At 31.2% G+C, this 23,983-nt stretch overlaps 4 protein-coding genes and 1 long non-coding RNA gene across 7 annotated transcripts; 1 reads left to right on the plus strand and 4 right to left on the minus strand.

Annotated features, from left to right (window-relative positions):
- Nucleotides 1-4,171: 4,171 nt before the first annotated feature.
- Nucleotides 4,172-7,734, minus strand: LOC115874838 (uncharacterized protein PB18E9.04c-like). Of its 2 annotated transcripts, XM_030890150.1 has the most exons (3): nucleotides 7,609-7,734; nucleotides 7,150-7,543; nucleotides 4,172-6,837 (listed from the first exon to the last, which is right to left on the minus strand). In XM_030890150.1, the coding sequence occupies exons 1-3, from the start codon at nucleotides 7,648-7,650 to the stop codon at nucleotides 4,706-4,708; spliced, it is 2,568 nt and encodes an 855-aa protein (XP_030746010.1). In that variant the 5' UTR covers nucleotides 7,651-7,734; the 3' UTR covers nucleotides 4,172-4,705. The 2 variants fall into 2 exon arrangements, with proteins under 2 accessions (XP_030746010.1, XP_030746007.1); XM_030890147.1 differs by having other exon boundaries at nucleotides 4,172-7,543; nucleotides 7,609-7,732.
- A 1,672-nt stretch (nucleotides 7,735-9,406) lies between these two features.
- Nucleotides 9,407-12,973, minus strand: LOC115874856 (ribonucleases P/MRP protein subunit POP1). Its single transcript, XM_030890158.1, has 6 exons — nucleotides 12,524-12,973; nucleotides 12,243-12,466; nucleotides 11,227-12,190; nucleotides 10,473-10,617; nucleotides 10,144-10,413; nucleotides 9,407-9,794 (listed from the first exon to the last, which is right to left on the minus strand). The coding sequence occupies exons 1-6, from the start codon at nucleotides 12,904-12,906 to the stop codon at nucleotides 9,507-9,509; spliced, it is 2,274 nt and encodes a 757-aa protein (XP_030746018.1). The 5' UTR covers nucleotides 12,907-12,973; the 3' UTR covers nucleotides 9,407-9,506.
- LOC115874878 lies at nucleotides 10,335-13,976 on the plus strand. Its single transcript, XM_030890179.1, has 4 exons — nucleotides 10,335-10,417; nucleotides 13,138-13,349; nucleotides 13,407-13,731; nucleotides 13,791-13,976. Exons 2-4 carry the CDS (start codon nucleotides 13,158-13,160, stop codon nucleotides 13,868-13,870), a joined length of 597 nt encoding a protein of 198 aa, XP_030746039.1. The 5' UTR covers nucleotides 10,335-10,417; nucleotides 13,138-13,157; the 3' UTR covers nucleotides 13,871-13,976.
- Nucleotides 13,891-15,681, minus strand: LOC115874869 (neurofilament heavy polypeptide-like). Of its 2 annotated transcripts, none has more exons than XM_030890175.1 (6): nucleotides 15,506-15,681; nucleotides 15,145-15,452; nucleotides 14,903-15,092; nucleotides 14,398-14,848; nucleotides 14,197-14,313; nucleotides 13,891-14,142 (listed from the first exon to the last, which is right to left on the minus strand). In XM_030890175.1, the coding sequence occupies exons 1-6, from the start codon at nucleotides 15,557-15,559 to the stop codon at nucleotides 13,916-13,918; spliced, it is 1,347 nt and encodes a 448-aa protein (XP_030746035.1). In that variant the 5' UTR covers nucleotides 15,560-15,681; the 3' UTR covers nucleotides 13,891-13,915. The 2 variants fall into 2 exon arrangements, with proteins under 2 accessions (XP_030746035.1, XP_030746028.1); XM_030890168.1 differs by having other exon boundaries at nucleotides 14,197-14,343.
- Nucleotides 15,682-19,922: 4,241 nt separating this feature from the next.
- LOC115874379 lies at nucleotides 19,923-23,741 on the minus strand. Its single transcript, XR_004048831.1, has 5 exons — nucleotides 22,720-23,741; nucleotides 22,484-22,624; nucleotides 22,178-22,382; nucleotides 21,703-21,875; nucleotides 19,923-20,153 (listed from the first exon to the last, which is right to left on the minus strand). It is a non-coding gene; the product is annotated as an uncharacterized LOC115874379 (long non-coding RNA).
- Nucleotides 23,742-23,983: the final 242 nt, after the last annotated feature.

Below are 23,983 nucleotides of genomic sequence, written 5' to 3' on the forward strand. Positions count from 1 at the left end.
TTCAATCTTAATAATAAAAATTCTTTGGCTGGTTAAAACAAAAAGTAATAAAAATTATAACAATATAGTTTTCCACATATATAAATTAATAAAAGTATTATAAATAAAAATAATTGACATAGATAATTTTTGGTGCATACACGGCAATTTAAAAAAAATACGCCAATTAACCTAAGTCAAAATGTGTATTTAACGAAGCCAGTTATAGATAGAATTATTAATAAAATACATCGATGTATAGAGAACACTGAATCATCAGTAAATAATACCGTTGTTGCAAATAAATTATATATTATATTGACTTTAAGCACCTGTTAAATTATTTAAAATTCCGCACCTGCATTTGAGGTTAGATCAAGATCAGTACTAGAGTACTTATAAAGGACTATAAGGCCTTTTAAACCTATCTATGATCAAATAAAAATCGAATAATTGCGGTACTCACCTAATTTTTTCGTTTTTTTTTTATTCAAAACTGGCACTACACGTTTAGGGAATCCCGCACATTTAATAGTTTACATTTTTTCTGTCACCAAAACATAAATAAACAAATTTAAACCGAAATTTAACGTTTTATTGGTTGTCCCGTCGGTCGTACCCGTCGTACCGTGGACTGCGTACCATCGTGGTCTGGCGGTACTTCAGAGAAACGAAGCGTCGTGCATTAAAAGCTCTAGACCCGGTAGTAAAAGCTAATAAAATAAGCAAATACTATTTTTTCATTTACTATGATTAAAATGATTATTAAAAACTAGGTAATGTCAACATTACATATAAAAATTAGGTAATGTTTGCAATCATCATTTTCTGGTTCTGGATAAATGATGAACTCTTGTTGACTGATTCTGGAATAGATATTTTCAAATAGACAACATATGGTGTTTAGTTTGCAAAATCGTGGGGTTAAAAGAAAACAATTGCTTAAATTTCGAAAAACGTTTAGAGAAAGAATTGACTTAAAATATAAAAAAGTGCGAAATAAAACTTTTAGAAATGTGTATGTGTATATATGTATTTATATTTTTGAGACATTATTATTTAAGTGTCTTTTAAATCCTATCGTGGAAAATTTGTGTAAAGAACATTGACTGGATTTTTAGTGAAATCTCACTAGACCACCTGTTTGAAAATGTAAGGGTAGGTTTCATTTTAACGCAATTTGTATTTATTTTTAGATTTATTTTCCTTTAACTAAACATACAAGTACCTTGTAAGAAACCAATTAAATTTGATCGTGTCAATAAAAGCAAAAAAAAATCGACGCAATATTTTTAGATATTGACTTCCCTACAGTAATAACCACGAGCCGCCACTGGTTTAAATCACCACAAGAAAAAAACATAAAAAATAATATTTTAGTAAATTCTATAGTCAACAGAGTTACAGCTCTACATGGCCATGATGGTCTATGGAAGATATTATAAAGAACCATCGCGCAAGTCGATAGTACCACATGGTAGACCCAAACCCAAGTCGATGGGTAAATTAAATATATTTATAGATGCCCAGACCGTAAATTATAGATAGTACTGCGTAAAAGACATACCTTTAGTAGAGTATGTAGTATTAAAAATGGTTGTACACTAAATATTAAACAAAAACTACCTAAGTATTTGAAAAATTATTATTGACTAGCGTGTACCAGCGACTTCGTTCGCGACGAATTAATCATTTGTAATGGTGATGATAAAGCAAAGCAAAAAAATAAAAATAAAATGTTCTCACATTTATATCAGCATGAGAAAAAACAATATGGCGATATTATTATATAACTTGGTAATATTTGAGGGGTAGTTTCATCTCGTTGGAATTTGACGGCTTTTTTATGGCTTTTTACGTCAAGCAGTTTAAGCAGAATCGTGGTTAAGAAATTACCCAACTTTTTGGAACACCCTGTATGATTTTTTAAAAAATTTCAAAATATGTAAAAAAACCAAATAAATTATGCTTGTCCAAGCGTTTTCCCGAAAGACTAACCGTTTTTTAAATAACAAATATTGTAATATTTGAGGGGCGCGTTTTCACCCTCTTGGAATTTAACCTAACCTAAACCCCACAGTCAATCCGTTTGCCAAAAATCAGCTTTAAACGTCAAGCAGTTTAAGCAGAATCGTGATTACTCACTGGTAATATTTTATAAAACACCCTGTATAAATTTATAAAAAATCTTAAAATATGTAAAACAACAAAATAAAATATACGTGTTAAGAGTTTTTCCGAAAAACTCACAGGTTTTTAAATAAAAAATATTTTAATATTTGAGGGATAGTTTCACCCCCTTAGAATTCGGGTTTCGAAAAATCCCTTCTTATCGAACCTCTACACCCTAAAGTCAATCTGTTTTCCAAAAATCAGCTTTTTACGTCAAGCGCTTTAAGCAGGATCGTGATTAATCAATGACCAGAATTTTCGAAACACCCTGTATACATTTTTAAAAAATCTTAAAATATGTAAAAAAACAAAATAAAATATACGTGTTTATGGGTTTTTTCGGAAACTTGACCGTTTTTTAAATAAAAAATACTGTAATATTTGAGGGGTGGTTTCACCCTCTTGGAACTGAAATTTCGAAAAATCCCTTCCTATCGAACCTCTACACCCGAGAATCAACCTGTATGCCAAAATTGAGCTTCTTACGTTGAGTGGTTTGAGCAGGATCGTGATTAATCAGTATGTCAGTCACTTAAGGATTTTATATATTAGTATACATAGATTAAACTAAATCAGACAAGAGACTTTGTTATTCGTTCATTTCTAATTTTAATAACAACTAGAAAAATATAAATACATAACTACATTAGTCTCTGATTACAACCAGAATTACAATTTTTTTAAACAGCAAATTCTCTGTTCAAAATTAATGTTCTATTGTTTCCCTCACTGCTTGTATTTTTTTATTTCCCAAATATATTGCTTTAACCCAAATTGCCGGCAATTTTAAATTCCTTTATACCCTAGTCTCGTTACTTCTAATCTATTACAGGAATTCCGAAGGAAAATTAATCTTATTTAATCTCATTTTTGTAGCTGAGTATAAATTTAAGAATTTTTTTCATTAAAAATCAGTCCAAATTAGTTCTTGACCAAGTTAAAATGAACTTTAACAGTGTTAAACACATTTTTGCGTTATATTTTATTAAAAATTTGTTAGTTCTATGTGAATCGAGTTCCTGTGAGTACAATTCAGACCCTAACTACTTCACCTGTCAAAGTACTGGACGTTTTAGTAACTTAAACGACCTAAGTTGTACGACGTACTATTCTTGTTATAACAGTTCTTCTGGATATCTTCAAACCCTTCAAAACTGTTCTTTGGGGACATATTTTAACCCAGACATCGCAGCTTGTGATTGGTTTTATACTTGCCCATGTCAAGAGACTACTGGATATACTGAAGATGACAGTACTACAGAAAATGAAGATTCAGCTTGTGTAGACCAGACTTCAACTTCATTTGAATGTAGTGTTGAATTAGGTACAGGTTGTTTTCCTGATGAAAGCGATCGGTTTTGTAAAAGATATTTTTATTGTTATGTTAGTCCAAAAAAGACTGTGTATCAAGCTTTAAATCATGTCTGCCCTTCTGGAACTTATTTTAATTCAAGTAATAGTGATTGTGAATGTTCTGTAGCATATAAATCTGTTTGCCCTTGTAAGGAACCTTAAAATATAATTTTTATAGTAGATGAATTAAAATGATCTTTAATAAAATTTAAGTAACTTAGATATAAAATTTTAAAAATGGGAATCACAGAAAATATGTTATGGAATTTTTTTCAGAACACTTTGGGCCACCTTGTATGTGTTGGTGGCTTTATTTTTATTAATTTCTCTGAATGTTATACCAGGGTTCTGTAATAATTATACAGTATGATCGCGAAAAAAACGGCGTCCAGTCGTTAAAGATCGATGACTTTCTCGATATAATTTTCCTTATAAAATGAGAGCGATCTTCGTTCAAAGCCAACGCTGGCGCCTTTTTTCATCATATTGTAGTGGGTCTGTATAGTTTTAAGTAAGTTCCATCACCCAGAATTTTTGTTTTAGAAAAAATATATTTCAAAATAAGTCTGCCCTTCAAAATCTTATAAAATTATGATCTAATAAATTTTTTTTTTAATTATATAAACTGGGATAAACATGTGGATTAGGTTGTGAAAAACAATCAAAGTTGATTACAAAAATATATTTACTACAAACCTTCAATATACATAGTGATAATTAGTATTAATCCTACATTAAATACAATAAAACAATCTAGAAAATTGTCATAAACAGCTCGTGTGTATTGATTTTTCGCGATAAACAAAAATATTAAATACTGTTGCAATATTTCGATAAATACGAAGGCATTTCAAAATGGCGTGATATATAATTATATAAGAAATTATATTGTACAATATAATCGAAGAAAATCCACATAACGTAGTCCAAACAGAAATCGTCATTGTTTGTCATTTTAAAGCCCACTGAAACAGCGTATTTTTTCAGTCGTTTAGTATAAGTTTAAAATATAGACAGGGTGCCTTCGATAGATCATGTAAATATATTTTTTTCTCACTTAAAAATTAATTTTACACTTTTTTATAAGTTGTGTTATTTCTATCGACAAAAACTGAATAAAACTGCACAAAAAATGCTTAGAAACGTTTATAGGACACCCTGTATATTTACTACTACTACCTTACAATTTCTTAATAATCATTTACGAACAAGGACAAGAATAATTGCTATCGCATTTTTGAGTTTCTGGATTGAAGTTTGCTGAAATACAAGTCAAGGAGAGTTTACCTATGAAAGAGGGACTTCCTATGCAGTAATAGAATTTCTTACAAGTCTTGTCATTGGGATTAGCAAATTTTCCTACTTTTGTACAAGAAAACTTACCACCTGACAGACAATAAGGTTTTTCTGTACTGGTACTGATAGAAGAACTTTGTGCTTGTGTACTGCTACTTAATGATGTAGAGCTAGATGACCGAGGTACCGTATTATTATTGTTAGAGCAAGGGCATTGGTAATCTAAATCACAACTCCCTGTAGATGGATTGAATAAACCTATAGAACAGGTATAAGGGTAGTACCTTAGCTCTCCATCAGAGTTCCATACATAACAGTAATAGTATGATTTACAAGTACTATCATTTGGGTCTGCATATCTTCCTGTTTTTGTACAGTTAAAAATTCCTCCAACTGAGCAGTATGGAGACGAAGATGTGCTAGGTATCTCAGTAGTGGTTGTAGAAACAGTACTGTCTGGTAAAGAGGTAGTACTAGATAGTACAGAAGAAGTAGTATCGATTGAAGTGCTGATAGAACTTATTCCTGAACAAGGACATTCATAATCCAAATCACAACTACCGGTATTTGGATTAAAAACACCTAATGAACAGGAATAAGGATAGTACCTCAACTGTCCATCAGAATTCCAAACATAGCAGTAATAATAAGACTTGCAAGTACTGTCGTTTGGATCAGCAAATCTTCCTGTTTCTGTACAGTTGAATATTCCACCAACAGAGCAATACGGAGGAGGTGAAACAGTACTAAAGGCTTCAGAAGTAGTACTAAATGGTTCGGAAGTAGTACTAGATTGCTCAAAAGTAGTACTAGATGATTCAGAAGAAGTAGTCTCGATTGAAGAGCTGGTAGAACTTATTCCTGAACAAGGACATTCATAATATAAATCACAAGTGCCTGTATTTGGATTAAAAACACCTATTGAACAGGTATAAGGATAGTACCTCAACTGTCCGTCAGAATTCCAAACATAGCAGTAATAATAAGACTTGCAAGTACTGTCGTTTGGATCAGCAAATCTGCCTGTTTCTGTACAGTTGAATATTCCACCAACAGAGCAATATGGAGGAGGTGAAACAGTACTGAAGGGTTCAGAAGTAGTACTAAATGGCTCGGAAGGGGTACTAGATTGCTCAGAAGTACTACTAGATGGTTCAAAAGATGTAGTCTCGATTGAAGTGCTGGTAGAACTTATTCCTGAACAAGGACATTCATAATATAAATCACAAGTGCCTGTATTTGGATTAAAAACACCTATTGAACAGGAATAAGGATAGTACCTCAACTGTCCGTCAGAATTCCAAACATAGCAGTAATAATAAGACTTACATGTACTGTCGTTTGGATCAGCAAATCTTCCTGTTTCTGTACAGTTGAATATTCCACCAACAGAGCAATATGGAGGAGGTGAAACAGTACTGAAGGGTTCAGAAGTAGTACTAAATGGCTCGGAAATAGTACTAGATTGCTCAGAAGTACTACTAGATGGTTCAGAAGAAGTAGTCTCGATTGAAGTACTGGTAGAACTTATTCCTGAACAAGGACATTCATAATATAAATCACAAGTGCCTGTATTTGGATTAAAAACACCTATTGAACAGGTATAAGGATAGTACCTCAACTGTCCGTCAGAATTCCAAACATAGCAGTAATAATAAGACTTGCAAGTACTGTCGTTTGGATCAGCAAATCTTCCTGTTTCTGTACAGTTGAATACTCCGCCAACAGAGCAATACGGAGGAGGCGAAACAGTACTGGAGGGTACAGAAGTAGAACCAGACTGTTCAGAAGTAGTACTAGATGGTTCAGACGAAATAGTCTCGATTGAAGTGCTGGTAGAAATTATTCCTGAACAAGGACATTCATAATTCAAATCACAACTGCCTGTATTTGGATTAAAAACACCTATGGAACAAGAATAAGGATAGTACCTCAACTGTCCATCAGAATTCCAAACATAGCAGTAATAATAAGACTTACAAGTACTGTCGTTTGGATCAGCAAATCTTCCTGTTTTTGTACAGTTGAATACTCCACCAACAGAGCAATATGGAGGTGAAACAGGAGTGGTGGGTTCAGAAGTACTACTAGGTGGTTCGGAAGTAGTACTAGATGGTTCAGAAGAAGTAGTCTCGATTGAAAGGTTGGTAGAGCTCGTTCCTGAACAAGGACATTCATAATTCAAATCACAACTGCCTGTATTTGGATTAAAAACACCTATTGAACATGAATATGGATAGTACCTCAATTGTCCATCAGAATTCCAAACATAGCAGTAATAATACGACTTGCATGTACTGTCGTTTGGATCAGCAAATCTTCCTGTTTTTGTACAGTTGAATACTCCACCAACAGAGCAATATGGAACATTATCAGAAGAAGGAGTAGTACTAAGAAGTGTACTTCCACTTGAAGATGAAGTACTACTATGATCACACTCAGAACAAGCGTCACAGGGGTCACCACTAATAACCGTCCAGTTTAAAGTACCGTCCTCTTCACAAACACACTTATAGTCTTCAGTACATTCTTCTTTAACCGGGTCGTACCAAGTTCCCGGCAAACAAGCCAAATACAAGGTCTCAAAGTAGTTTTCTCCCTCTCGACAGATGTAGTACAGCTTACAGGAGCTGTCAAATGGATCTTCGTACTGTCCGGGGGTTGTACACTGGAAAGTGCCGGACGAATTGCATTTTATTGACCTGGGTACCGGCCAATTTGATGCAGAAATATTTGGGTATATCTGTAAAAGAATTTAATATGATGTTTAAGTTATAGAGTTAATGAAAAATATAGAGATTTTCTTACCAAAAAAATAAGAAAAATATAGAAGAATATAGAATTCTTCATTTCTGTAGTATTAATGTATACTTTCGTTGAGTAATATTTGGGTATTCTTTGTAATTTTCCTTAGCCTTTGCTTTTATAAGTTTTGATGGCTGGTAACCAATAAAGATTAAGGTTTTATTGTGTTTAAACATCGGTACTTTTGAAAAAACAAATCAAATTTCGAGCTGTGCAAATATTATTTGGAATTGCTGTTGATTTGTCACCTGAAAAATTATCAGGTGGTTTTATGAGAGCGTTAGCGCTTCGCGTATCTTTACGATGCCGTTTAGTGCATTTAGTTTATTTCTTTTAATTCTGATATAATGTATAGATCCGTTACTAGATTCGTAGTTTATTGGGTTATAAAAAAAAGTTTGTAAATGCTAAAAATAGATCTTTCTAGAGAAACATTTTATTGCGTTTTTCTAGAATTTTTTTAAAGTTCTGAATATTTCTATGATAAATATTCGTTTAGATGTAATCCAGTTCAGATGAGAAAATAGTTAAGTTAAAGCAAATCGATTTATTTTAAGTAGGACTAGCTAATATAAGATTTCAATTGGACCTATTCTAAGTAAAAAACTTTACTATATAAATGTATGTCCCAAACATGTTAACGTTTGAAGTACCGGTTGGTATAGTTTTCTAAAAAAAAATTCAAAATATCTCTGATGTTATTAAGGCTATCTTTATGAAATTGTACTTTTATCCACTTCGTATCCTTTATCTCAAAAGTAAAGACGTTTAGGACATATATTCATATGATTTTTATTTCTTAGAATAGAGATTCAAAATATTATAGCATGTGATTAAGGAACACCCTGTATGTATAAAAATCAATACTGATTGATTGACTTGGTAATCATTGTACTGCCGAAACCACTTGTCCTTGAATTGAGGCACAAAATTGTGCACAAAGGATCGTTAAGTAAATTTATTGAATACTAATAAAAAGCGATTTTTAGAAATTCGTCTTCTAAGGGGGTGAAAGCTTGTATGAATCTTTGTAAACGCTGTATTTAGGTTACAGTTGAGGGTTGGAACCTTTGGTGTTACACAGCAAAATAAAAACACTTAATCACCACAATACTGATAATCATCTGCTGATGATGCTAACATGGTTAGCGAAACGCGCGTCCAGTGTAAAAGTAAAAGTGTTTTGGTGTATTGTGGTGATTTAGTGTTTTTATTTTGCTGTATTTAGAAACATGAAAATTTGCAAAAAAGTTCTTTTAATTGACAGTAGTTTGTGCATCAGAATGATTTTAGAAAAATGTGTCCCATTAGGGAGTAAAATGGAAAATAAAAGTTTGTATAAAAATTTGGTATTATCTGGTATAAGATTTAGCAAGTGAAATTTAAAAGTTTATTTAGTAAGTAAAATTATTCCGTTAGGGTATAAAATGGGGAGGTAAAAAATTAGTCTGAAAAGTGAGTCTAAAAACATGAAATATTAAATTATAATTATATGAAGTACTTTAAAATTGTAATCCCTTTGGGGAATAAAGTAAGGAATGAAAAATTATAATAAAACTTCGTTATATCTGGATATAGAAACGTTAAATATTAATCTATGATATTTTTGAACAATATAGCAACTGAGAAAACCAAATTGTTTAAATAAAGACTGAATGTATCAGAAATATTCAATTACTGGTTATTATGCAACCAACAATACTGACAAAGCAGTAGAATAATTTATTAAAAGAAGACAATAAACTTATTCATATTAAAATAAAATCTCTGTATTAACCACTATATCCAGTAAAACTACCATTAATAAAAAATATGTTTTTTTTTATTAAACATATATTTAAACCAAATATAACAAATTCTCCTTAATCATAAAAATGTACAATAATTTTAACACTCTTATTTTATTCAACTATAACATTTAGAACTGCCAATCTATACTGTCTTGAGTTATTATTCCTAACTAATACTTTATTTCGGAAAATCCGTCTTCCTAAAGTATTTAATGCTGCTCCTATGACATATCCCAAGCCTTTTGATTGGCCTGAACTATAACAATAACCACCTTTTTTAACAAAGCCTAGGATATTTCTTGAACAAGAATTTTTAACGCTCTGTGCCTCAGGTAACCATAGCTTCCTCATTTCAGACTTGTATGTCTCTAATAAGGCTGTATCTGTTTTTATAATAGGCTAAAATACAAAAAAATACTCTCAATGAATGAAAACGGCGTCATGGTAGCTTTACAGAAGCGACAGTAAGCGTCGGTTTCTTTAAAGAATGTGTCTCAAATTCTTTTTTTTTGCAAGTTTTTATGTCATTTATCTGTAAATTACATATAAGGGTCAGAAATCACAGAAATTATAATTGATTATTATTTCAAAGGTTACTGTGACACCGTTTTTTTTTTCGATACTTGTGTTAATAATATAAATTATAACAAATAAATGCTATTATTCAACTTATTATCAAAATATAACTATTTAGCTGATTTTTTTCAAATTTTGTCACAATCAAGTGATCATAAGTTACAATACTAACCTTTCCTGCTTTTCTTGCTCGTTTTCTTCGTTTTATCATTCTTTTAAGCATTAATTTATGTGTTTTCCTCATTAAATTTCTTTTTTTCAAATTAGGATCTTTACATTTGGGTTCCACAGGGTCCACTTTGTAATCTTCGCTCTTTGGCAGACAAATCACAGCAAAATCCTTACATTTGCCTTTTTTTACAGGCAAAATTTCAACAGGAACCAAACAATTTTCGGGTACAATTGGTCTGGACAGTCTCTTTGACTTGTTGATAAAATACTCCTAGGTAAGTAATTATTAATTTATTATTTATAAGTAAAAAAAAATGTTTAATACATTACCTTAATATTTTTCAGTAAAATCCTGTCTCTCAGTACAAAAAAATCGTCTTTGTTACTCCAATCTTTTACTAACAAGCTCCACTGACATTTAAAAGGAGATACTATACTAAATCTTGCATAACTTGTTCTTTTATTTGGGGGTAACCTGCAGAAAATAATTAAAAAACATATAAAATAATATTACACAAAATTTTTAAGAATATACCTAGTAAGCAAAGTTCTAACAATTTTTTTTAAATTTTTATCAAAGCCAGCTCAATGTTGAAAAGGTAATATAATACAGCAAAAATCTGTATAAGATAATGTGAATTTTTGTTCACCAATTTATCCTGTTATCCTTGGTATTTAGGAAAATATAACTAAGTATTAATAAAATTAAATTCACTCAAAGTTTTAACAACTTTTCTGATATACTGTTTTTAGCAAAAGTTTTAGTAAATAGGAAATAACAAGACAACACCGCATAGTGCTGCAAATAAAAATAGTAAAATCTGAACCCAATTCTGCATTCAAAAAACTGACAACTTTAACATTACTTTTTTTGAGAACACCTTGCTTTTAAGAAAGTTTAAAATAATCTGGTAAAGTTAAAAAAACATCCTGTGGTTCATTGTTCTTTAAAAATTATTATTATTGTTACCTGCCATACAGAAATTCTATGGAACTTTGAATCAGTGATCTTGGTAATTTGCAAAGTTTGATCTGGCAACCTTGAGAATGGAGTGTTTTTACAAAGATTCTAGATTCTACTAACCTAAAATACGTATCCTTGCATTCTTCTTCTTGCAGTGCTTCTTCTAATTGACCTGCCAGTGAATCAGGAGGCAAAATATCAACCTGAGACTCCTCAAAAGCTATTGACTCTGTTTCTCTAAGTCCTCCAGCCCTACCACCCCACATATTAAAGCCTATGAAAAATATCTGTGCCCAACAAGATGGCAGTATAATATCCCAACCTGATTGCCTCCCTGATCTAGTGCCATGCCTCCATAACAGTATAACCGGTACCATTTCACCTTTAGATGGTAAATCTGAACCTGGCACCAAAAGTTCACTTCTTATCTCATTTATTTTAGCATTAGAAGTTTTATTCTCCTTCAGAAGAGCTCTAACTTCTTGGTTCCATAGAGGGCTTAAAGAGATATTTTTTTGATATGGTTCTATATCGCCCATTTGTGAGTATTCTAGTTCAGCTTTGGTGCGTTTTTTTGGGAAATTAAACCTTGGATCATGCACAATGGTTGAAAATACTAAATTAGGAGGCAAGACATTTATATTTGAAAGGTTTTCAAACAGTTTATTTTGTTCTTTTAGACTTTCAATGTTAGAGTCCTTGAACCAGATTGGTTTATCAGTTAATTCATCAAAACTTACAGTTTTTAAAGTTTTTTTTAAAACAGCTGTTGAAAGAGGGCCTGTAAGTCTAATTTTACTTAGTTCAAATTCAAGTTCTTTCAGTGTAACATTCTCTGGTCCTTCATAGAGAGGAATATTGTTTAATTGACTGTCTATGTCCATGTTTGTTAGTTTTAGTTCAAATAAACTTATTAAAATATTTAAAAGTTCACTATAAAATGCTGGATGGATGAAAATCCATAAACAACTAGAATTATTATCACAAAAACTTCTCCAAAGAAATTGTATTTGTCCCACTGGTTTTCTATAAGTTTCTTTATCATTTTCTGGCTGAAATACCAACACTGTCCCATATTTTTTACCTATAATTGAGAATTCTTTCAAATCTTGTATGTAAATATAGAAAAAATATACCTTCAGAAAAACATTTTGCCCTAAAGCTAAGTCCCATAGTAGTATCATTTAATTTTGTTAATTTTTCAGACAAATATTCATATTTTCCATTTATTTCAACAACTCTATTATAGGAAATGTCTTGTAACAAACAGTGTTGCTTCGTTGCTCTGTAACAAGCTCTGAAAGCCTTGTCACACGGCCTGTAAGGTAGTTTGTAACCCCATTTCTCGATCATTTTAAATCTAAAATGAATATATTCAGCTTATAAATATAAAGATTTATTTAAATAAATATTTTACCGCTTTGCGTGCCAAATATGCGTGTTTAACCACTTAACTCTCATCCTTCTCCGAGCATAGTCACTCAACAAGTTATACGGTCTCCTTCGATACTTCCTAGATGGTCGTTTAGACTTTGGTGGTAAACCGGACTTTTTCATTTGATTTGAGTGGATTTCTCTGAGCCTCCTTGGCAATCTCTTCACGTCGTGAGCCATGGCACGTCTTCTCATATGCTGGGGCAGCTTTTGGAATGCCATTTTCACTCCCGTAGTCTCCTTTATGGCCTTTCGCATGGTCTGAATCTCTTTTATACGAGCAGCCGTGAACGTTGACACGGGCACGTACGATGGTAATTCCATGTTAAGAACTTGAAGGGCGTCTTTACTTACTGGTTCAGTCATTTTCCGGCTTTTTTTCGTGTTAAAAAGTTATGAAAATTATCAAAAAAAGTAGGGTTAGAATTCTGAAAAGTTGGGTTACAGTATGATAATCTTCTTATTGAAATTGTAGGCATAGAGAGTAGTCATATACATATTAAAAAAAAAATATGTATATGACCGTAGTTAAGGACACAGCTATTGAAGAGAAGATCTAAAAGAATTAACCTTACTTTTTAATTTTTTTTTTTCTAGGTAATTTTAAAGAAATAGAAATGCCTATTAAATATATAGGAAAGAAATACGATTTTCGAGGTAAAACGATATGGGAGATCGTAGGAAATCTGAAAAATTTCGGAGTAGGACGTATAATTACTCGAGGTAGATTTGAACGATATCCAGAACCATCGTTTATCAAAATTCTGAAGGTGGAGACATTGCCAAAGCCTGAAAATGAATCCCTAGACGTGAGTAACTTAATTGTATTAGTTTATTTGAAATAAATCGTTCGTATTCGTTTTTAGAACTTCAGAAAAGTAAGGGTGCTTGTTGAAAAGACGTTTCGAGGTAAAAAACATCCAAAACCGATTCTAATGGAATCAACAACTTACAAACCTGATTACAAACTGATTCCAAAAGATGAAGAAGAGAATTTTTGCAAAAATATCGAGAAAACAGAGACTGCTACACGAATATTGCCCAGAACCATGGAATTCCCTCCACTAATAAAAAAACTCATTATTAAGGAACACTCAGCACTGGGTACGACTCCCAAAAAAGAAGACTTGGAACTACCTATTGCCTACAACAAAATCAGTAAAAATTTGAAATACAAGATTGCTAAAGAAGGTATGTACTATATTATTTCAACTTTATTTTGAATAAAATAAATCAAAATCAATTTTTAGGTGAAGAACCTACTGAAAAAATCAGTCTAGGCCTTGGGAAACCTTACGCTGACAGATTATATAAAGGAATAGACTTATAATTCTATTGTATATTTGATAATTTTATTATAAACAATAAATAATAATTATTTAGGTTTAAAAAAGTTCATCAGAGATGTCTGATTGCCTGAAGGAGTCTTCTTTAAATTATTTTTCTTCCCTTTTTTAGCTCCTTTCTTGGGACTAACATCATTCTCAGAATTACTGCTCTGTTTTTTCTCTAGTTTTGGCTTAGTTGATACTTCTATGGGTTTTTTAATAGGTTCACTTTCTTCTTCCGATGCTGATACATAGACATACTCAGTTTGAGTCACTGTAAAATAGAAAAAATCAAAACAAATATTGACAATTTTAATATATTTTTTACCCAAAAAGCCTTCTTCATCTTGGTATGTCCTCTCTACGGTTTTTCTTTTCTTGTTTTTAGGAGGTTTTTCGACAGGTTTCACAACTACAGGTTCTTCATCTGATTTTTCAACTAAATCTATATCAGATTTATCCGAATCAAATATATCTAAAATTGATATCATTTTCTTGACACTTTTTATGAAAAAAAGACTTTACATACCACTATCTGAATCATTTTCCACAATAATTCTTCTACGTTTCTTTTCACCTTCACCACTATTTTTGGCTCTTCTCTTTTTGGGATTATTTTTAGATACTTCTTTCTGACTACACTTTGAATTTGATTCTTTTTTATTTGGTACATTCTTTTTATTTACTGGCTGCTCCTCAATCATCTCCAAATCCTTCATAATCTCCTCCTCTGTATCTGAATCGAAAATATCAGACTTTGTTTCTGATTTTATCGGTTGTTTCTCTTCATTTTCAATCTCTTTCTTGGGTTCTTTTACTTTGTTGGGTGGTATTTTTCCAAACATGTTCATAATAGAATTCTTTTTGGGTTGACTTGAATTTGTGGTGAGCTTTTTTAGAGGTTTTTCATCTTTCTCTTCGGATTTTTTATTTTCAGTTGCTTTACCAAACATATTTGAAATAGATCCTTGTTGATTTGTCTAGAATAATGATTGTATATAAAGTTGTAAACCGTATAAAATACATGCATGTACCTTATTTTTATTGTTCTCATTGCTAGTAGTTTCTTTTTTCACTTCAACTTTTTCTTCTGACTTTATTTCCTTATTTGGTTGTTTTGCAAATATTGAACCCTTTCCTTTAATTGTCCCTGTTGGCAATGGTGCTAACAATTTCTTTTTTAACACTCTTTTTATGCAGTTTTTACCAATAACAGATCCCTTTCTAAAAGACCTAATTTGAATGTCTTTATAATTTCAAAACACAAAAAACTTACATGGGATCACTGCATAATTCAGCACTTGGTTCTGCCAAAGCCAGAACATTCCAATCCACTGATTTCGCCTTTTGTATACTGAAAACAACTTTTTGAACACCATCTTCGAACAGCTTTGCCACATCATGTAAATCTTTCTTTCGCACCAATACAACTGAGGTACCATGTTCTCCCTTCTTTGTACCAACCAACACATAAGTTACTTGGATTTGTTCCTCTTCATCATGGACTGCAATAAACTTTTCAATAATTTCTCTTGCCTCATTTTCAGGTGTGTTTGTTTCCCAAGCAAACGACGGAACTGTTACCTTAAATATTTAGTTTCTAAAGGATATTTCGTAGCTATAAAAGGGTAACTTACAATTTTATCATCGTCCTTTATCAGTTCTTCAAGTTTTTCATATGTTTCCTCCATTATGATGATATTCTGGCAGATATTTCCTAATTTTTTTTAAATAATTTATCAAAATACCGCCATTTCCAGTAGGTTTGACACTTGTCTTGTTAATTTCATCTTCTTAATTTTTTTTTGGGCCTTAACACTTAATAGGCTTCGCTGTCTATTTATAAATAGAAGAATTATTTATTACAGGCAACCAGTAAAATATCCGCATGTTTTATTAGTTGCCTATATAATTAATTGTTTTTTTATAATTTTTTTATTAATTATGTAATTATTTTGTTCCAGTATTATTCATATTTTAAATGAAAATACATTACGCATTTCTTGCAGGATGTTGTGCTGCAACAGCAGGTGCTTTTGGAAAATTAGCCGGTTTATCAGAACTGGAAGTAAGTAAAAAAAAGTGATATTAAGTAAACAAAATGTAGATACAACTCATGTTTTTTACAGAATTACCTGATACTACGTATAATATGTTTTGGGGCCATGATATTATGTAATGCAGGCGTCTGGACATTGTTTGTGAAAGCCCTACATCAATCTAACACATCTCTAGTAGCTACAGTAGTGAGTTCGTCATCAAACTATTGTTGTTCGGTAAGTAAATTGAATAATTCATATAACACAGACGAATAACACTATTTTTATGTTGTTTTAGGCCGTGCTAGGTTTTGTTTTATTCAAGGAGGTGACCTCATTGTACTGGTGGATTGGAATGTCTTTTATTATTTTTGGTTTGATTCTCACTTTATCTGAAGACGATAAAACAGACATCAAGAAGGATTGACTACGTAATATCAAGAGTAGGTTTTTTATAGTTTAAATAGTAAAGCCTTTATTTTTTTATTAATTTGTTGTAGGATTTCTTACTCAAAAGGGTCAGTTTGATAAAGATATACAAGAGAGCAGTAGAATTATGAAGCTTATGTATGGAAAAATAATCTAAAGGTAAATAGAATGAGCATAATAAAGATATACTGAATATATTTAGTATATATTCTAACATAATTGATATGTTATGGCACTGCTTATGATGCATATTTTACTCTGTCTTTTGTAAATTTATCTTAAAAGTATATTTTTATATATGTAGCTATGTTAATGTATCCAATGTTTTATTGTATTATTCTGTTTTGTTTATGATGTTGTAAAATTGTTGCAATCTAAAAAACATTCAGTTTGTATTAGGGAATATAAAAATACAAATAACATTCAATCATGACATTCAATTAATATTTTAGGGTATTTAAAGCCTGTTTAAAGTCTACTCTATTTTAACATTTTTTGATCAAATTTGGCTGATTTGTGTATAATTTTATTTATCGTTAAATTGTTACAGTTTAGGTATCATTCAGTTCGCAGTACCAAAGAATATAAAGCCTGAACTTGTTATAATTATTTTTGATCATATGAATATGATATATTTTTTTGCAGATTAAAATAACATTTGTTTCTTACTAAGACTGTAAAGTACCGTATGATCGAAAAAAAACGGCTCCAGTTGGCTGGAAAATGACGATCAATGACATTTCCCATATCCATATAGAATGACAGCGAATACAGCGATCTTCATTTCATAGCCATCGCTGACGCCGTTTTTTTTTTGATCATATTGTACCAAACAAAAAAACGGCGTCTGAGTTGGCTTGGAAATGACGATCGATAACGATAATCAATTGTTATTTCTAAGGTAACTTGCCGCATTTTTTCGATCACACGGTACTATACACACATTTCTACTCTGTTATCATTTTTTGATCATATAATACTTTCGCTGTATTGTATATAAGGTATGTGAAAAAAAAATCGGCGTCAAATTACCTCGGAAATGACCATGGATAAGATTCAACATAATTATACAAAATATCATCGATCGTAATTTCTAAGGTAACTTGACGCCTTTTTTTAGATCGTATATACCATATACACTCAATATGTAATGGCATCTTAAGTCTGCTGCTCTGTTATAATACCGTATGATCGAAAAAAAAACGGCGTCAGCGATGGCTATGAAATGAACATCGCTGTCATTTTATATGTAAAATTATATATTATGGAATGTCATCGATCGTCATTTCCAAGCCAACTGGAGGCCCTTTTTTTTCGATCATACGGTATTTTTTGATCATATAATTATATAATACCACAGAATACTTGCGCTGCTTTTTATATAACTTATGTCAAAAAAAAATCGGTGTCAAGAAACCTCGGAAATGATGTCATATAAGATGTGATCGACCGTCATTTCTAAGGTTACTTGATGCCGATTTTTAGATCATATTCACAATACTTCGAAAAAAAATGCGTCAAGTTGTCTTGGAAAGTGTGTTTCATAACATCCACCATGTAATTTTACAAATATAATGTCAGCGATCGTCATTTCTAAGGTAACTTGACGTCGCTTTTTTTCAGTCATACAGTACTATGCAGTCTGTATGTATTATCAATTTAAGTCTACTTTGTAATATTATGTTTAAATGATATATAATATTTAATACTTATTCTGCTTTGGTATATAATGTGTGATCTAAAAAAAAACGGGCGTTAAGTTACCTTGAAAATGACGATCGATAATATCTATAACATAGAATTTTACAATTACTTGATGCTTTTTTTTCGGTACTATAATGCAATTTGTATGAACATTTAAAGCCTGTTCTATTATAATATTTTTTGATCATATAGTACAATATGATCGAAAAAAAAACGGCGTCAGCGATGGCTATGAAATGAAGATCGCTGTCATTTTCTTTGTAAAATTATATGGGAAATGTCATCGATCGGCATTTTCAAGCCAACTGAACGCCGTTTTTTTTCGATCATACGGTACTTATGCTGCTTTGTTGACATGATCGATAACATCTAGCATATAATTTTCATATACTAAGATATCATCAGTCAGGATTTCTAAGGTAACTTGACGCCGTTTTTTCTTTATCATACGGTAGTAATCACTCCGTATGTAAAGAAGTAACAGACATTTTTTGATTATATTTTTGCTACTTTATACCGTGTGATCGAAAAAAAAACGGCGTCAGGTTACCTAGGAATTAACGATTAATAAAATTTACCAGATAAATTTTGTCCAGTCAACTAATGAAATTATTTTTTTTTGTTTCAGATTCAGCATCATTCCAAAGGCTAAACAGGTCATGGTTCCTTCCACCATCGGCTTACGTTTTTTTTAATTATTTATATGAATTTATATTGTGTGTTGAATTTATATTATGCATTTATGGTGGTATATTTATTAGTTTTTAATAAATGAAATATTTTGATTAAAACTTGTTTTATTTTTAAAACTGGCATAAACTAAACAGATAGAAATCCAGAATTTAATTTAAGAGAAAAAGTATTCATTTGACTCAAAAGAATATTTATTTACCTCTTCGCTCTTATGTACTCCTGATACAAGTCCCTGATATTTCAACTTTTTGCAAAGACTTTTTGAAAAAATTGAACGAAAAATTTTAAGTCTACCTCCTTGCTCTTATGTGCTCCTGATACAAATCCGAGAAAATTCAACTTTTGACCAAAATCGCACAAAAATATTTAAAACTCGTCCAAAATCGACGATTTCTATCAGGATCGCATAAGTTTGAAGAGATAAGGAGCAAATTTAGTACCACACATAAATAAAGCATTTTTCAACGATATTTCTGCTATCTCTAGCACTTCGAACTCGTTTCCAAACTTCAACCCTTAATATCTCGGAAACTATAAGGGCTAGAGAGGAACGGAGGGCGGCTTTCGATAGGCAATTCAACCCTCTATAAGGGCGCAAAACGAGGGCGCGATCGGAAACAAAAAAAAAGTTTGGCGAAAAATGAGGTAAGGGGTTAACCTTCCTTCATTTTTGCCCAAAAGTTTTTTTTGTCTCCGATCGCGCCCTAATTATGCACCCTTATAGAGGGTTGAAAGGCGAATCGAATGCCGCCCTCCGTTCCTTTCTAGCCCTTATAGTTTAGAAGTTATGGCCGTTTTTCGAAAAAAACTAACTCATTCTAACTCGTTGGTCGGGTCGTCCAATTTTTGCCAGGTCGAAATTATTTTTGGTCGGTTTTGTCAAAAGCGGAGAAAAATTGAATTTGTATCAGGAACATATGAGTGCGAGGAGGTATTTTTCGGTACCAGGAGTAAGAGGTGCATTCGCCATTTAGTCAAGATATTTAAATAATGTTAGATAGAGAATTAAATTCTTAAATTTGTACCAGGAGCACATAAAAGCTAGGAGGTATTTTTCGCTACCAGGAGCAGGCAGTTACATGCGCCATTTATTCAAAAGTTTTCTAAAGTATATTGAGTTATTATTAATTAGTTTATAATGAAATTTTTGGAATAAATAGAAGGTAGATGAAATAAATTATACACAGTGTTAAAAATAAATAGTCCTTTATTATTTCACAATATTATTAGTCTTAAATTATATTAAATATTTTATCACATAGAAACACAATAACTAGGTATTATATATTGTGCTGAGATTCTGGCTGTAGACGCTGTCTATTCTATCGAAGTAGACTGATCTGTCGTGTAGCTCCTGTACAAGCCTGAAGTTGTGTGTGAGCTGTCCTTCTTCGCTGCAGAGTAACCAGAAGTTCTGTATCTGTAACAAAAAAAAAGAAATTAGATATTTTAAAACACGAAAACATTTTTTTTTCTAGATTTTATAATCAAAACGTGAACTTTCGGGACTATATACCGGATGTTTCAAATTCAAATATCGCTATTTGGATCTGGAAAATGGCAAGAAATGGTACAGGGTGGCTCAAATAATTAGAAAAAATCTACAAACACATTTTCAAAGAAACTCTTTTTAGCTTTATCCTTTGGAGACGTCAGAAGTCACTTAAAACGTTTCATTTTTTTTGGAACCATCATCAACTTTATTTTTTTTAATACGGACCTGGAATTTTTATTTTATTTTTTCGAAACTTAATGACCTCTCACACTTGCCGAAGAAATGTACCATACGATCGAAAAAAAGGCGTCAGAGATGGCTTCGAAATAAAGATCGCTGTCATTTTATATTATGTGAAATTTTACGGGGAATGTCATCGATCGTCGTTTCCAATCCAACTAGCCGCCCTTTTTTTGCTAACTGGTAGTAAGCGCCATTAAAAAATAAAAATAAGTATGGGCCAAGTAAACGACGTCTAGAGCTTTTCCTCGCCAAAATTATCATCGATTGTCATTTCCCAGCCCATTTGACGTCGTTTTTTTTCCGATCAACTTAATACAATAAAAATACGCTTTTTCGTAACTAGTATATACAGAGTGAGTCATAATTATATGGCGAATTTCTCTTTACTATTTTAAATTGAACAGTCTGTGTCTTGTTGGTTACAAGCATAATATACAGGATAGAAACTGTGTTGTAGTTATTATAATTAAAGTACCGTATGATCGAATAAAAACGGCGTCCGCGATGGCTATGAAATGAAGATCGCTGTCATTTTATATGTAAATTTATATAGGAAATGCCATCGATCGTCATTTCCAAGCCAACTGGACGCCGTTTTTATTCGATCATACGGTATTTAATGTGTGTTGTTGTAATTATAATACAAAATACAGAGTGTTGCATTTAAAATATTGACGAAAAAATATATTTTTGACACACCTTGTATATACCATGCAGTCTAGCGTAATTTACTGTAAATAATTTTATGAAAGAGACATGTAATTTAGTGTAACCTGTAAACTGGTAGCAAGCGCCATTAAAAAATAAAAAAAAGTATGGGCCAAGTAAACGACACGACGTCTAGAGCTTGTCCTCGGCAAAATTATCAGCGATTGCCATTCCCAGCCCATTTGACGTCGTTTAAATATATGCTCACTCTGTATATACTAGAGATAAAAAGCGTATTTTATTGTATTAAGCTGATATTAAAAAAACGACGTCATAGTTGACTTAGAGATGACAACTATAATAACATTTTATAATTCTTCTAAACATATTTATCAAAAAACACCTACTGTTCAAGTTTTTATGTCATAGATTATATTATTAAAATTTCATTAATAGAAATTATCAAACATTTTGAATATTGTATTTAATTAATTTTTGGGCCTTATTTTTTTTAAAACAAAAATAAATATTCTTCTTTTTTTAACATTACCAGAATAGTACAACAATTTATAAACAAATTTACCCATATAATTCTCTCTATGTTCTTAGAAATCTTCTCTAATACATCTTCTCTGGTAAGAAATTCTGCAGTCGGCAACATATTTGTGTAATTCTGATGACCAGTTTATTCAAGACAATCCAAAGAAGTATGATGCAAAGTAAAGTACGAATTTCGATGAAGGTTACTCATACTGCCTAAAAAATCATAATAAAACTATAGTTAATTTTATAGAAAACTAATAGTAGTTCAAAAACACATAAAAATTATTAGCAAATATATTAAATACAGTACTCTGACAAAAAAGAAATTGATACAGTGCTACTAGTTTCAATAAATAGATCGATAAAAATAGGTATTATAGTCAAAGGATTTCATACTACACCAAGTATAATATACATATATGTATGTATATTCTATATTGGCCCTATACATAACACTTACAATGTAACTAGAAATAAACTTATGCAAGAGAAACAATTATATCACATTAACTAACCTTTAGTTGCATTAATCATGGATTCCTTTAAATCGGCACTGCTATAACTCTATTTAATGCAAATTTCAAGCCATTTGCACCAACTTATAAGGCTTTGACTCTGGCATTGAACACAAATTCCAGCTATCCATACCCAAAGAAGATGTTGATAATAAAATATCTTCAATTAATGGGTCATACTTCAAGATATGGATACCAATGTTTCCTTAAAAATACAACAGTATATTATATAAAACATAAAACTAGTGCTATATTGTAAAATATTCTTTTAAAAATCATTTAACATGAACAGGTAACATGACTCACTTAAATGTTTAGTACCATTATTGCTCAACACCTTGTAAAAGACTTGGAATCGCTTGCCATCCATTCAATTCTGATATCACTGCCTTTGTCCTTCGTTGGAGAGCTTTATTCTCAAATTCTTCCATTAAAATCAAAGTAAAACTGAAAATAATTACTAATATAAATATATATTACGCTCTGACTGGTAAAATATGTATTGTAAAGACACATTAGATAGAATAAAAAACGTATAATACCTGTGTTATATAACTAAGTTAATTTATTGTTATACATTTCTCTGAATCTATATTCCGCAAAATATCAACGTTCGGTTTAAATTTTATGAGGCTAACAAAAGATATTAATTAATTTAATATAAAAAGTAAAAAGGTAAATAAATAAAAAACAAGTAGGTTAAAAAAACAAATGAACGTCAAAAAAATTGCGTTCAGCGACCTCTACAATTTTTTCGTGGGGAATTTTGGAACTAATTTATTAACACAGCTTGTGGCGCCATCTATTTGGTAAAAGCTTTAACAAAAATTTATTACAAACGTGTGGCGCCATCTATATATTAAGAACCCTAATACAATCTTTAAAACTACTGGCGCCATCTATGAAGTGGTAGTTGGATTATATAACTAAAGACTAGTGGTGCCATCTGTGTGTAAATATCTGTACTCTATACCGACCGTGGCGACATCTGCTGTAAAATTACTGAACTATATTTAAAATTCGACTGTATTGCCATCTACCGGGTAAACTATAAAACAAAAACTTTACGCCCCCAATTACCATTATTCAAATATTTTAAAATATCGAATAAAGTATAAGAATCTAGTTTTTAGACTAGAACCTCAGAATTTCGATCAAATATCTGTTGGAAAAACTGTTAAAGTACTAGGACATCTTAGAGAATTTATGTTATAATTAGAATAATTATATTGCAATATAAACCTCTGTTTAGTGATTTAAGATCATTACAAAAAATATTTTTATATATCTTTGTTCCTTATTAATGTATTATTTGATATTAGATAATAAATAATTGAGAAAAATTGATTAGAACAAATCAGTTTAATTATTTTGTCAGGTTGTTTTTATTTCTAATTTAAGACATGAAGGTTGAAAGTAATTATTTACTTTGATCAAGGGGGAAGAATAATCAATCTTTTTTTGAAAATGAAAGAAACAAAAAGATAAAAGCCATTTAAAGATATGGAAGTATTTTTAGAAAAACAGTGGAATAACACTCTCAAAGTGGAAATTTTTGATTTATTTAATATATTTATAGTAGTTCCAGGAAAAAATTATCTTAAATATAATTCTGTGTGTGGAGATTAATATTTTTTAACTCATTTTAATATGACCAATGATTCAATAAAATTTCTACACCCTGTGTCTCCGAAACAAAGCCATCTACAGAGATAAATTTATACGAACTTTTTCTACTTATTTTTATACAGGGTGTTTCAAAAAACATGTACCATCTGTCGTGGAGAGATTCCTCACGTAAAAATA

Source organism: Sitophilus oryzae, unplaced genomic scaffold (assembly GCF_002938485.1).
Source record: "Sitophilus oryzae breed Bouriz unplaced genomic scaffold, Soryzae_2.0 scaffold_1018_pilon_pilon, whole genome shotgun sequence".
NCBI classification, from domain to species: domain Eukaryota; kingdom Metazoa; phylum Arthropoda; class Insecta; order Coleoptera; family Curculionidae; genus Sitophilus; species Sitophilus oryzae.